Source organism: Neovison vison, chromosome 1, assembly GCF_020171115.1.
Source record: "Neovison vison isolate M4711 chromosome 1, ASM_NN_V1, whole genome shotgun sequence".
Classification (NCBI taxonomy): Eukaryota; Metazoa; Chordata; class Mammalia; order Carnivora; family Mustelidae; genus Neogale; species Neogale vison.
Window position 1 is genome coordinate 30,703,494 of NC_058091.1, and position 15,818 is coordinate 30,719,311.

At 37.6% G+C, this 15,818-nt stretch overlaps 1 protein-coding gene across 1 annotated transcript in view; it reads left to right on the forward strand.

The window, feature by feature from the left end:
* ASCC3 (activating signal cointegrator 1 complex subunit 3) overlaps positions 1-15,026 on the forward strand; it is a 343,681-nt gene extending 328,655 nt beyond the window's left edge. The window contains exons 38-42 of the mRNA XM_044245000.1: positions 6,213-6,364; positions 8,242-8,389; positions 11,644-11,853; positions 13,974-14,149; positions 14,232-15,026. Coding sequence (XP_044100935.1) covers positions 6,213-6,364; positions 8,242-8,389; positions 11,644-11,853; positions 13,974-14,149; positions 14,232-14,379 — 834 coding nt within the window. The 3' untranslated portion in view covers positions 14,380-15,026. The remainder of the gene's footprint in view (positions 1-6,212; positions 6,365-8,241; positions 8,390-11,643; positions 11,854-13,973; positions 14,150-14,231) is intronic.
* Positions 15,027-15,818: the final 792 nt, after the last annotated feature.

A 15,818-nucleotide genomic window follows, 5' to 3' on the forward strand; every position in this document is an offset into this window, starting at 1 on the left:
TTAATGTCCTTTTCCTTTTCTAGGATCCCATTCGAGGTACCACCTCACGTTTAGTTGTCATGTCCTTAGACTCCTCATGGCTGTGAGTTTCACAGACTTTGCTGCTGACGATCTTTCCATAGTATTTTGCAATTCTCATGACATTCTATAAGTAGTCACTTGACTTCTATAAATTAATGAAAATCCTTTTCTCTCACTCTAGACTAAATAAATCTTTCTCTTAAACTCTGTCAGTTTATCATCTTTATGTTATCTAATTTTAACACAAGTAGCAACATTATCTGGCCATCTCAGCCTTTGTCATAATCTTATTTTCATGTGGTTGCTGCAGTCCTTACGCTACCACTAGGTACACAAGGATGACTAGCAGGAGATGTGAGGAAAAAGAGAAAAAGTTCCTTAAAGAGAGGAAAGGATAAAGGGAGGGAAAAGGGAGGGAATAAGTCAGAACACTAAGGGTGGAGGAGCTGGCGGTCATCTGTTTCGCACCATATGTACACTCTACAGCCCCAAAGCCTTGATGACACCAAGGACTAATTCACAGACTTTTCATACTAAATGCAGAGATTTTTAAATAATGGGCCTAGAGCTTCATCGTATTATCTTCCTCTCAATAACTCCGAATGTATATTGAATGATAGTTTTTCTTTAGCTGGTCAGCAATTCTGTTTCCTTCCAATGAAGTTGACTTTAATTCAGTCACAGTACTCAAAGTTCCTGTGTTACCCTTGAATTGCTTAAATCCAGAATTCAGTTGGATTCCAAAAGATATGTAATGCCTACCTATAGAATATTAACATGTACTCATTGCCAAATGATGGATTCAAATTAATTTCAAAATTTTAAGTTTTGGAGAATTGTATTGTTAAAATTCATACAGAGACAGTAATTGATGAAATGCCTAATTATTTTGTCTGGAATTTGTGTTTTTCTGTTATGTAGGGGAGAGAGGTTAGGTTAAATCCTTCTTGAAATAAGGCAGGGTAGAGGTGCCTGGCTGGCTTAGTCGGTAGAGCAAGTGACTTCAAATCTCAGGGTCATGGGTTCAAGCCCCACACTGGGTGTAGAGCCTAGTAAAATTTAAAAAAAAAAAAAAATTTTTTTAATTAAAAAAAAAACAGCCAAAGTCAATGTAAATCATTCAACAGTAATGGAATATGGTGTAATGAACACAGGTAATTAATTGGAAAACCAAGATCAAGTCTTAATTTCATTTTGACTGGTGTGATTACATAGCCACTGAACACCTATAAGCTTCTATTTTTCCATCTGTGAAAGGAGGATGGTACGGATACCTTTCCTCATACTTGGTATTGTTTTGGATTAAGGGTGAGCTATTTACGAAAGTGTATTATAGTCTGTGCATTCTTACACAAATATTTTACTCACACCATATATGCATACAGTCTATACAGCTTGACTTTAACATGTAATTCAGTGTTTGGGACTTTTAATAATTGAATGAAATTTTATCTGCCATAATACAGAGAGAGAGATGTTGTCAAGCTTGCATTTTAAGTATAGTATAGTGGCAGAAGACAAGAAAAAATAGACTAGATTTGATAAATATGTCTTTTGCCAAAGTAGTAACACCACCATGAAAATGTGGTTGAATTTAAATGCTAAGACCAAGCCTGATATGCTTAGAGAATTCTTGAAATTGATTCAAAATAAATGTTCAAGACATGAGTTAGATTCAAGTCATAAAGTATGCATTTGGCTCCAAGACTCCTAGAGCCTAAAAAATTTTTCCAGACAGCACCCATTTTCTAAACACTTAATTTTTTTATTGTTTTAGGAGTGAGGGGTGGTGCTGATTTTTATAGTTGGTGGTGGTGGTTGTTTTACTGTGGCATAAAGCCAAGTACTTCAGAAGTTCTTGAGTTTTTACCTGGACTTCTCACCTGGCTTCCCAGCAGCATCTCAGTTAAAATGTGTTAAAAACCAAGCTCATCACCTGCTCTCCTATAAGTAAATGACAGCTCCACAGTTTCTATTAATTATGATAAGGTTTTAATTGTAGCATAACTTGATAAATGAATGCAATGCTAGAAATTATATTTCCATCTTATCACAGCTGGAAATGGCAAAGAATTCTCAATCATCAATCAACTGAAGTTCATTTCAACTTAGTAGGAGAAAGTTTCATACACACAGTCAGTGCCCATCCATTTTCCCCTATACTAGAATCATCCTAGTTTTGCCGTGCAAGTAGCGTGCCAAGTAGAAAGTGGATGTGAGGTAAAGGGGGATTAAGTATTTGCCTAATGTTAATGCTAAACTGGTTAAGAATCTCCAGAGTTCTATCTCCTCCATGTACTAAAAACTACCTTTGTTGTTGAGCATTAGATCTCTGTAAGAGACTTTAAGGTGATTTGGAGAACTGAGCCATGGTCTCCAGCTGCTACCAAAGTCACCCCACTCTGGGGAGGAGCAGATGCCTTATTAGCCTTTACCTATGAGGAAGATTGCTCTCAAAGTCAGTGAGACACAGGGAATCCATCCTGGGCTCAGTCATACAAAGGTATGTCAGTACAGGCTATCAGGACCCTCAAATCCATTTACCCGGACCATCACCTGGCCTTAGCTTCTTTAGGTATGTACCTCTGAACAGTAACACAGGCTTACCTACTCACACTGAGATCCAAGCCCACATCCTCCAGCTCGGCCTGAGCCCCTGGAACTGTCGTTAGCCTTTTCCTCTGGCTCTCTTGTATTTGGACGCCTGTCCTGATGAACTGCTTTTGTCCATTCCATTCATCTTCTCTGACCTTGCATGCCCTACCCCTCAAAGCCCTGTACTACTCAGTCCAGAAATCAACACCAAAAGGCCTAAAGGAAATCTGTTAGAAAGAATGGACTATTTTAGGGTGTTCTCTTCATCATATCACAGGAAAACTTTAAAAATAGAGACCTCTTTGTTAAGATTTAATATGTTCCAGGCGGTATATTAGATGCCCTACATAGTACATTTTCTCACTGTACCCTCATAACACCCCTGCAAGGAGGTATAATAAGGTATAATGCCCCCTTCTGTAAATGAGAAGCCTAGCAGAGTAGGGTTAAGAAATTTCCCCAGATTCTGGGCGCCAGGGTGGCTCAGTGTGTTAAAGCCTCTGCCTTCAGGTCAGGTCATGATCCCAGGGTCCTGGGATCGAGCCCTGTGTCAGGCTCTCTGCTCAGTGGCAAGCTTGCTTCCTCCTCTCTCTCTGCCTGCCTCTCTGCCTACTTGTGATCTGTCAAATAAATAAATAAATAAATAAATAAATAATTTTTTTAAAGATTTTATTTATTTATTTGAGAGAGAGAGACAGTGAGAGAGAGCATGAGCGAGGAGAAGGTCAGAGAGCGAAGCAGACTCCCCATGGAGCTGGGAGCCTGATGTGGGACTCGATCCCGGGACTCCAGGATCACGCCCTGAGCCGAAGGCAGTCGTCCAACCAACTGAGCCACCCAGGCGTCCCAATAAATAAAATTTTTAAAAAAAGAAAAAAAAAAGAAATTTCCCCAGATTCACATAGTAAGTGGGACAAAATTAGGACTGAAATCTATGTCTGTTTGACACTAAAACCTTGGAATTTTTTTTCTTTGGCAAGTGTGAAATAACTTGGGCAGAATGTTGTTATGATCATTGTAATTGGATTTTTACCAACATTTCTCAGACAACAGATATTACCTTGAGTGCACTGGGCTTGAGTTAACAGAATATTTCTAGATTCCTGCCATCAAGAAATCTGTAGTTTAAAGAGTACATGTGTAAACAGAGAATCACAATAGGATAACAGTGGCGTGTATCAAGTGCAGCTGACTCATGGGGGAAGAAAGGAGTATCTGCAGTCCATCTGGAAGAATCAGGGAGACTCCACAGTAAGAAGTAGACTTTGAGCTAGACAGGAAGGATGAATCAGAATTTCCCAGGTAAACAAGTAGAGCAGGATTTGTCAAAAGAGAACGTAAGGAATAAGGGTAAATTTGGAGAAATAGCAGTAATGTAGTAATGCTATATTAGGAGTACAGGGAGGGAGGGGCCGGAGTGAAAATCTAGGACCAGCTAGATCACAGACCAGAACTGCCATGCACAGAAGTGCTGGCTTCATCCTCTGCGTGGTGCAAAGCTATTGAAGAAGCCTGAGCAGATGAATGGTATGATCCGTCTCCTCTCTGATCATTGGTAACCATATAAAATATGGATTGAAGAAAAATTAGTTGGGAATGAAGATGAAGGGGCAGTTATATTATTCCAGGTGATTGTTGTTGAAGGTCTTCGCTTAAGACTGTGATGGGGGCGGAGGTAGAGAGCAGAGAAAACAGACCCGACTAGGGAATGATTGAGCAGAGAGCAATGTTCATTCACCACATTTGGGTAATTGCAAAACCTTTTTTCATCCCAGATTCTTGGTCTCTCTACCTGCTTTTCTCAAAATTAAAACAAGAGAAATAATAGTTTTCAATTCATGACATGGCTTTTCATTTACTTCATGTAAGCAATCACTTTGCATGATTTTTTACGTTTTCACATCTGGATCATACAATGAAAAATTGTGGGGAACACTCATAAATTTTATGAAATCTTTCAACTTCATCATGAAAACTTCAAAGTTAAGAACATATGGTCTATCCATCCAGCTCTTCTTGTATGTGAGCTTTTGATCTGGACTTTATTTCCAGTCAAGTTATAATGTAAAATCACAAGTAAAATCGCCATAGTTACCCCACATTACAACTTCTAACACCATCGTGATACCACATTAGATATGATTATTCATTTCTTTTTTCTTTTCTGTTGCCTTACAGAACTCAAGAGTTGTGACTTATGAACTAATGCTTTTTTTAAAATCATGATCTTTTGTCTCATATACTTCAAAGAAAGGCAAAGCATTTTAATCAGCTCTGTAGAGAAATGGGAAGAATGGAAGTGGATTTTCCCTAGATTGATGAACATGCACACACATACATGTATACACATTCATATGCACACATATAAATACATCTATTATACCAGTTTGAGGCTTTATCCTATGTGGTAGACTCAACGGGTGCTAAAACCCACTTTGACCATTTTATCACATTAGTCATGAAAGCCAGAAATGTTGATGAATTTCCCATAATGTATATAAAAAGACAAGAGATTAGTTTAGCCAGACATTTTTAAACAATTTTACTGTTTGTTAAGTTAGAGGACACAGAATAGGAAATTCAAAATTTAGAAGGAAAATGTGGCTGCCTCTGTCATATTAAGTAATATAACAAATTAATTTTGCTAGCATAATATGCCTTGACAGTTATTTCTAAAAATGTTCTAATAGTTTAATACAACATTTTATAAATATTTTGGCGATGAGTCATTTACCATTTATACTATCATTTTCAGCATTTACTAGGTACATCTCTTTTATCTTATCTTCATATCTTCATTTCCCTAAAATAAGAGAATACACTTCTCAAACTGTATAAAGTAGCTGCCTCAGATCATGATATTAACTTATGTGTCTTTAAGTCAGCATTCTCCAGAATCTAATTTAATTGAAATAGCTTTGCCTGTGTAAACTTCTCCTTTGTTTAAATAAGATTTCACTGTTTAGTTTTGCCTTAAGCAAATGCAGCCGTTTGTTTGTCCATAAAACATTAGATTAAATGTATAGACTAATATGAATAGCTTCTCATCATTCCACTTGGACCACTGGCAGTTGCCCCATTTGTAAGTATGTAGTGTATTATTTTTATTGAAAACCAGGTCTCTGTTTTCAGCCTGCTTTTGGGAGAAAATAAATTTTTGGCAAGAAAACCTATTGCTTTACCATTATCTATATTAAATTTGGATAAGACTTCCTGAGATTTACTCTTTAGGTACAGTTTCTAATGCTTTTCATACAGTGAATTATAGAGATATTTGTTCATAAAGTGCACTGAGTCTTTCTCTTTATTTTATTACGTTTCCAGTAGAACCTGGCTATATTTGCTACCCTTAGAAAAGCTAAATATTTGGCACTTTATAAGAAGTAATGTGCAGCAGATGCTACTGAGAGTTCTGGTTCATTCTTTCTGATCCAACTGTGGTTTACTTTTTGGTTTTCATTTTGATTATAGCAATTTAGAGGTATGATGCTTATTTTGTGTTTGTTTGTTTTCTGTTAAGGTTAACATGAGATCCCCAATGGAGAAGGCAAGTGCCATGGTATTCTTGTAATATGTGAATTTTTTTTCCCCTGCAGGCAATGCTGGATGTGGCTGCAAACCAGGGCTGGCTGGTGACAGCCCTAAATATCACCAATCTGGTTCAGATGGTGATCCAGGGTCGGTGGTTAAAGGATTCTTCTCTTCTTTCAGTACCAAACATAGAACACCACCATCTTCATGTTTTCAGGTAATAGTTGTAATTTCAACTTAATTGGCTTTTTTAATTTCAAAAATAATATTTTCTTTACATGTGCGGTCGCTGGAATTTCATGTTGTGCCGAGGATATTGATTCTTTACAGCGAAAATGCCTGTTTCCCAGAGGGCGACAGGGCCCAGTGGTCTCAGCTGGAATTTGAACATCTACCACAAGCTGAATCACAATTCATTTTACCCTTCCCTTGTTTTCTGTTTGCAATATTACTTTCATTTCTATGTTAACTGCATTTATTCCTTTACAATATCAGCCTTTATTTTGAAAGAAGTTGTGAAAGTGCTCTGTGATCTAAACCAAAGTAAATGACCAGTTTCTCGTATTACACCATAGATTTGAGGGATCTGAAATCCCCTGTCAGAGGTAAATTGTACATCTACAAAATGTCCAAAATTGGGTAGTTATATATACTAGCAGCCTGAGATAGAACCTGTACTAAAAAGAAGGGTTTCTGTTATCAGATTACTTAACCTGTAGGTCCTGTGTACATAGCTGCAAATATTTTAGCAAGAAAAAGAACAGTACAGTTTACCAGTGTTTAAGTGAAAGTGTTGGTTTCACACCAGTGTTTCACTTCGGTTGAGAGATACTTTGCAGCCAAATGTTGGTTCACAGTCATGTAGACAAACGGAACAGTGCGGCTGTAGGTTGCCATTGTGTACCCATTTCCTCCTGTCAGCTGGACTAAGGGTGCGCTCATTTGAGGCATCTAGATACAGATGCCAACCAGAACCTCACACACACATGGGGGTCCCCTCAGAAAGTCCCTCAGTTGGACTCAAGTGTACTGGGTTCCAAAGCAGTTATTTCCATGGTGCTTCAGTCCCCACCACGGGACGTCCTAGACACTAAAACGACCATTCAGAGAGAGAGCCACACCAGCGGCAGGTGCATGAGGAGAAAAGTAGACACCGCATGTCTGCAGCTCAGTTTCAGGAACCCTTCCAATACGGTATTAAAAGTTACGGGAGTTGGGTTTCAACAATAAAGTAGGTACTATTGTAACACAGCACACAGATCTGTTATGGAAAGCTGCTTGGGGTCTAGGAGATCTGATCCAGTTCTTTGCTGTCACCCTGAAAAGCACTATATTTATATGATTTCAATTGTATTTTTCTTCTTGCTGTATAAACAGGAAATAGAGAGTAAAATTTAGGTGGACTGTGTTCTTGGGGCTCTGCCACTATTGTGCTATAGAAATTTCAAAGATTCCCAAAATGTGCTTTTAACTGTATGTTCCCAACAACTTAAAATGAAAATTTTATTCAAGTAATTGTGTTAAAGACACTTGCCTGCATCCATTAAAGAGACCTCCCAGGGCTCCAGTTCAGCGCTTGAACCACATAGAAGCACTAGTATACATTAGTGCCTTCCTATAGACACGCACCCCCTCCCTGTAAACCCTGCGTGTTACTGAGCTCACATTTGATTTATGCATCTTATGTCATAATAGCCATACTGCCTTGGGTTGATGTATTAGACAATTTGGCTGATTTTAAAACTTAATGATAATGGCCTTTAAAAAGTTGGAGAGTAGTCTTAGTTTTAAAAAACTGTCTTCAGGGGCACCTGGGTGGCTCAGTGGGTTAAAGCCTCTGCCTTCAGCTCAGGTCATGGTCTCAGGGTCCTGGGATCGAGCCCCGCATCAGGCTCTCAGCTCAGTGGGGAGCCTGCTTCCTCTCTCTCTCTCTGCCTGCCTCTCTGCCTACTTGTGATCTCTGTCACATAAATAAATAAAATCTTATAAAAAAAAAAATAAATAAACTGTCCTCATTAAGTAAACGACCAATGTCAGGAATTCCCATTTGCTCTATGAAAGAATTCATTGGTTAATGCTGATATTATTTCCCAGGAAATGGAGCCCAGGTATAAAGGGCGGACGCGGTGGAGGCCATGGCGTCATCGATTGCCTTCCGGAACTGATCCATGCCTGTGGAGGGAAAGACCATGTATTCAGCTCCATGATGGAAAATGAACTGCCAGCTGTGAAAATGAAGCAGGTCAGGCCATTGTTTCTGTCTTTCAAAGCTTCCTTATTCTGTCTAGGAAATTACACCAAGAGTTTTCTAACTTAAAGCTTTGGTTTTGGGATCAGACTCACCCGCGTTTAAATTCTGTATACCATTTACTGTGATTATGAACATGGACACATCATACCTGTCTCATGAAGCTTTATGAAAATGAAGCAGGATATTAATATTTCAGCTGCCTTATGCAGTTCCTAATTTAGAACAGAATTTAATAATAGTATTAAAAATAATTACAATAACAATAATTAGTAAGCACATTGGCATTATTGGAAGTTGATTCCATATAATGCTATTAAACCAGCTTAGAAAGGCGTACAGTAGCTTGTCTATCACTAACTAGGCTGCATTACCCACTTGGTATAAATTTCAGTTGGGTAGACTTTCATGCAGTTCCCTCAGTTACGTTCTTATACCCTCCCCTTTTAATCACTTTATTGTTCCTAGATTCTAAAGTACTTCTTTAAGTAAACTTCTTATTTGTACACCATATGACTTAGATAGGAAGCTAAATCTACGTTGTAAAAGACAACATAGGTCATGTCTCCAAACTGTCTTTGGAAAGGCCAAAAATATGAATGAACAATGCCAGAAATATTTGGCATATATAGACTTTTAAGTCTTAAGCAGTTTTACCCTAAACGTGCCAAACATTCAGGATTTATAACATAATTAACATATTGACTTGCAAATGCAGGTATTAAAGAAACTTCCAAACCATGTCGTTCTTTTTTTTCCAATGGAACTTAGTTTTGAGTAACTTAGAAATAAGTATTACAGGCATTAAAGTCTGATTGTTCAATTTCTGTTGAACTCAAAATTGGCACAAGAAACAACTTAAATATTCATAATAAATGCCTACCTTTCTAACTAAATTACCATCAAAATTATGAATAAAAACAATATATTTAAACCAAAACAAGACTTCTGTTAGCAACAACAGATTTCTAACCTAACATACACTGATTTCAAGCCAAGTTTTAGATGTGATGAAAAATTAGAACATTGTTATAATTAGTTCAGGGAGAACTCAGAAGTAAACTTACTTAATTTATTTGCATAAATTGCCATTCTGTTATCTTTAAAACCAAATGCAAATTGGCTCAGTCTGATATGATGATGGTTATTTGGCTCAAAAGTGCTTCAATTTGCAGAGCAATCTGGTGTCGGCTCTGCAGTGAGGCGATCCCAGGTAACATACAAATCCTGAATTATTCCAGAAATTAGTATGTTTAAAGCATCAATTTAAGTGCTAATTGCAGTAGTAATGAGAAAAAGCAGTACGACTGTGAGATTTGCATCTTCTACCCCATCAGTATGCCTGGAACGGCTGCTGACTGGCAGAGGATTTGGCTGCTAATTAAATAATTGTATGCATGGCAGTGCTCTTGCCTGATTCAATAGATGAAGATTAATCCTCAGATAAATATGTTTGGCTGGTATTGAAATGTCTTAGCAGTTTCCTTAAAAATAGCTTGTGTTTTTTTATATGTGTCTGTGCCTGTGTGTGTGTGTGTGTGTGTATATACATACACACACCCAACAAATATATGTGTACACAAGGATGAATAATAATAATATCGTGCTACAAAAAAGATCACATATACATAAAAACCAGATCTGATTTTTGGGAGCCTCATAAAGTAAAATCCCAACAAGTTGCTAATAACTGAAAACATCTTTGGTAACTAAGTTAATATTAATAGTACAAGTAAAGAAACATGGTCTTGCTTCGTGCAGTAAATGTTACTTGTGTTGTCTCACCAAGCTAAATGCTTTACAAAAATTGTGTATTTAAGTGTCCCCTTCATCACTCTCCCACCCTGGCCAGGCTTAGAACATCAAGTGGTATAGCTTCTATACTCAGTGACTCTTGATTCTAGCAGGGGATAGGCCATCTGTTACCTCGAACAGTGTAGACCATTCTGTAGCTTGGCTATTTCAAGATCTATTCCAGACATAATTTTGGATTCACAAGACAAGTTATAGGATTGTAGGTGGATTGAAAATTTGCATTAGATTTACATTTTTTGAATTCCTTGGGGGTAGTTTGATTCATCAAGGCTACTTCATTTCAATTAGGTACACTAGGCAGCGCTGAAGTCTTAGCAAACAGAACATCAAAGCCTATGAGGAAATCGATGGTATAGAGTTAAGAAAGAAAAGAAAATACAAAATTAAAGTATTCATGCACTTTTAAAAACTTAGAAGCTAACAACTGATAAAACCAACCAATATATTGAGAAGTTTTCTTGACTGATAGTAATATTCTAAATAATTATAAGTATTAGGAAAAGGTAACAGTGTTATCAGATAACATTAAGTTTATTTTGTTACATTCTTTCTGTAGACTTAGAAATTCATTTGTTAAAGATGAGCACTTGCTGTATGCATACTGATTTCTCAAAATGCCTTTCAATTTAAAGAGCAAGAATAAAATTGGTAAAATATTTTCTGTCCCTTTAATATGCATCATTTTAATTGGTATTCTCAATGTAATGCCAAAAGCACATATTTATTTCTAGAAGGACCCTTACAGGGTTCCTAGTGATATACAAACATGTGGAAATGTTTTCCTCTCAGAATAAATTTGGAATCTGAACAAACAAATCATTTTGTACAGTTAGTAGTCAGTGAGTGATGCTGAGTGACATCAACAATTGCATCACAACTTTTTTTTTTTTCAAATTGTATATCCTCCAGTAAAGCCCTCTGCCTTAGAAGTCATGTATATGTTACACCAGATGTTCCTCTAAAGCAGACCAGCTGAAAACAAACATTTTTTTTTAAACTAACTGTTGAGTGTAGTCAGTAGCCACTCAATATCTAGGTGGGATTTATAGTGAAGGAGTCACATGACATGTTTAGCGAATGATTAATAATTTTTTAGTTGCTTTTAAAAGGACTTTAAACTACAGAGATTAAAAGCACACTATTTTTACCCACCAACAAATGAGTACAAGAAAAACTCGGAAATCTGAGTAAGAACTGTGGATTGTGTCAGTGTCGCTATCCCGTATCAATATTGTACGTTAGTTTTGAAAAATGCTACCGTTGGGAAAACTGGGGAAACAGTGCACAGGATCTCTCTGTATTATTTCTTACAACTGCAGCGGATCTAGATGAATTTCCAGACAAAGAGGTTGATTTTGTTCAAAGCACAGTTTCTTGATCACTGCATTTTCCATTAACCCTTCCTTATTATTTTTCTTGTGTTTTTTATTCAGGCGTGGAATTTCTTATCCCGCTTGCCAGTGATAGATGTTGGCTTAAGCGTTAAAGGCTGGTGGGATGACTCAGTGGAGGGACACGGTGAACTCTCTATCACAACGCTGACTTCAGACAAGCGAAATGACAACAGGTGGATCAGATTGCACGCTGATCAAGAGTATGTGCTTCAAGTCAGCCTGCAACGAGTCCACTTTGGGTTCCACAAGGTATGGTGTTTGGTTTCCATGCTCAAATGCTTCACACCAGATCCCGGCATGCGCCACCACACATAGCTTTTATATTACTAATGTGTCCGTGTCACTGACGAATCCTGCTTTCTCAACTGGCCTTAAGCAGCAAGAGTCAGTCTTCTGGAACCAGTCAGTCCTCATGGGCCACTTGTCAGCCCCAGAATATGCACCTTACATAATACTATCTTGCCTGGAGGCCTGTGTTCATGGGGTCTGTCTACTCAGGCCTGAATTTTCCTGGGATTTGGAGTACAGATTCTCTGGCCCTACTTATCAGACTGGCTGTATCAGAATCTGGGGGAGGTGGGGAGAAATCTCAAAATCTGTCCTTGTACCCAGCACCCCAAAAGATTTTTAAAGTTAGAGAAGCACTACCCACGGGCACTTTGAGACATAGAAACCACAACTAGCTAGGTGCACAGGAGGGCAGAGCTTTCCTACTCAGCGCTGTGAGTTTGAGTAAGACACGAAAGTGTTTTATTCTATGCCTCAGTTGCCACATCTTCCTGCTTTCTTCACTAGAAGGCACACGGGAGAACTTTGCCAGTGTTCATACAGGCAACAAATCTACAACATGCTTATTTTAAATTACTCTGGTCTTTTCTGTTACTTATGACACAGAAACTTAAACATTCGGCCGCCTAAGAATATTAGTACAGAGCATATGAGCAGATTGGTTTTTAGTACCATAATAATTGAAATAAGAAAGAATTTGTCTTCTGTGTCACCCCGTACCATCAGGGGCACTCCCATATCTAAAATAAGTCCTCAGATGAAGGAGGGCATGTGATGTGATGAGCACTAGATGTTATATGCAGCTAATGAATCATTGAACACTACACCAAAAACTAAGAATATACTATATGTTTGCTAATTGAATTTAAATTTTAAAAATAAAATAAAATAAGCCCTCAAGAATGAGGCTGTTGTTAATGAGTACTATTTGCTCTGTTTCAAATACAGAGCGGGCAGGAGCTGTCTGTCAATACATCTTTTTAGCACTGTGCCTTTGGGTCCCATCTCATTTAATTTCTAATTCTAAAAATCAGTCAGTGTAAGTATGAACTGATTGACCTCTGATAGTCCAGAGGCTTTAATATGAGCATTTTTAGATGACCTAATTTATCCCAGCTTACACAAAAAGATAGTAATAATCATACAGATAAAATCATGGGAAAACAACTAAGATTTTTCTACCTTACCATTACTACTTAAAAATTAGACTTAATCGTACTAGACTTAATCATACTAGAAAAACTCTCAATTTGTTCTAAATGCTGTAAAAATGCATTGCTCTCAGACTCTTTTAAAATGTCTTAAGTGCAGCATCTCCCTCTAGAATATTTAATGATGTGTGATTGAGAGCATGTCATTATTAGTAAATTTTATGCCATAATGTCATTGTCTTAAAAGAATCACTAAAATAATCTCATATTTCGTAAAATCCATCTAAAGACTTCAAGTGCTGCCATTATGGTGATGTAGGTTCTTGGATTTTGGTGATTAATGTATTTTACAAATCGCTTGGCTTACAATTTCCCATTCCTCGAAGAAAGGATTTTTTTAATATTAGAATATGTGCTTTTTTATGTGAGTTTTATTCTTGGGTCGAGGGAAAGTATTTATATTACATAGTCTGTATTATCTTGAGGTCCAGGGTCTAGTCTTGATGTCTTTTTCCCTCTAGGTATCAGTTTCTTTTGAATAAAGCTTTGGAAGATTTAGTTAGCATGATTATATCTCAGTTCGTTCACCTGCAATTGGGGTATTAATATCACTTATAAGAATGATGTGAGAATTTACTAATTTGGTGATAAGATTCAGGGCTTTCTGTTCTAACTGAGCCAAATATTCTGGGGGTTATAGCCACAAAGTAGTATCTATAATGTGCTTCAAGATGCCTGAAAAATAGTAGGTGATAGCATATCAAAGACACCAAACCAGAAAATTTAAAACATCCCAGATAGATATACTGAACCATGTAGATTTATGGCCGTCAAGGAAAACAACTTAGCCTTTTAACCACAACCAAGGGGCATAGAAAGTCTAGACATTATTAATGGTTTATCTTTTTTTTTTTTTTTTCTGGTTTACAGGGAAAGCAAGACAGCCATGCAGTTACTCCCCGATTTCCCAAATTAAAAGATGAAGGATGGTTTTTGATACTAGGAGAAGTGGATAAGAGAGAACTTATTGCTTTGAAAAGAGTAGGATATGTTCGAAATCATCACGTTGTTTCCATTTCTTTTTATACGCCTGAACTACCTGGAAGGTAAGCAGAACCTCACCCCCAGAGTTCTGCAAGAATTAAAGAGGTCTGTGGTTTTACGTTTTGTTCTGTTTTCATGTTTTAGGTATATCTACACACTCTATCTCATGAGCGACTGCTACCTCGGCCTGGACCAGCAGTATGACATTCATCTCAATGTCACACCCGCGAGCATTTCCGCCCAGGTCAACGAGGAGGTCTCTGCGGCCTTGACTGACCTGGAAGTGAAGTAATCTGACCCGAACAATCCATGGGAGAGAAGTGGTTAAGAAGGCTGGCTGGTCATTCATCTAGACGAAGTCGAATTACTTGATGTTTGCCTTGGTGGAATCAACTTCTGACCTCAAGACACCCAGGAAATCGACAGCGGCCGCAGTATTGACTCCAGCGACACAAGGCTAGCTGCGGTGCCTTTTCACAATTGTTGCCTTTTAGAGTGTTGTCTTCATGGGTTTCTTGATATGTGAAATGAACACGCATGTAGGAGAAACTTTGTGTCTCTTGAGATGAGATTTAACAATTACCCATCCAGTTTTGCATCTCACAGTGTAATGTTTACAAGAATGTTGGTTCATTTTTCTTCTAAGGGAAGCTACTCTGAGAAGTGACAGTGTTAGGGTTTGTGGTAAGAGATTTCTAACCCTGCAGCATAAAACACATTAAGATAAATCTGTATGGAGGCACATAATGTTGGTCATTAGCAAAATTTATACTTGGATCACATGTAGTTTCAGAATTTCTTATAGTCAAAAATGTTAATAATATATAATGTAAAATTATATTGCAGAGCCCAATGATGATAAAGAAAACCAAATATACTGATCTTAGAAAATGTAGATACTGTAACTGGTGGAAATAAAATGTTGAGAGTGCCACTTCAGCACAGACTGATTCGATTATCTCTCCTTCCTTCCCATTTATTCCCCCTTAGTCTTCTCTTCCTTTCATGACCTGTACTTTAAGACTTCACTTCCATTCTTTTTCTTATGTATTTTTTTACACAAGGAGAGAAGTGCAGTCTAATTCGTGTCGTAACATGGACAGACCACACAGGACTCTTCTTCTTCGTCTTTATACTTCCCAAGACAAGTCTGGGCAAACACAGAATATTTCCAACCCCTACAGGTAGGTTTTCACTTGTGATAAAGGAAGTATCTCTATGTCCATACGGTTTCCATCATGAAAGATACCTTTTTCAAACTAAAAGGGGTTTTTAGAATCCCATGTCCATGTAAGATACAGTCTAGTAGAATTATATTCTACCCTTGGAAAGTAATTTCAGTTGTTCCTGGTCCTGCAACGAATCGTTGTAAAATACTTTCCAACGTAACCACCTCAAGTAATAGAATTTAAAAGTTTTTCATAAACTAGAATATATTGCTTTTGTTTTCCTTTTCCATGCTGTAAAATAAGAATGAATGAAAGTGGGGTGGGGAGACCAGGCATGCACTTTACAGAATTAAATCCGAATGACTAATAGGAAGACATTGAAGTACAGTGGGTGTGCGAGGTCTGAAGGGCTCTTGTCTCAGAAGTTTACTTCACATAAGTAATATGTGCTTTTCCTAGGATGGTTTATTTGCTAATGGAAGTTCATACCTTAACCCCTGTTTTAGTAGAATTAACTGAAAATGAAAGGTTATAGACAAAGGGTCACCAATCTATGCAGGAA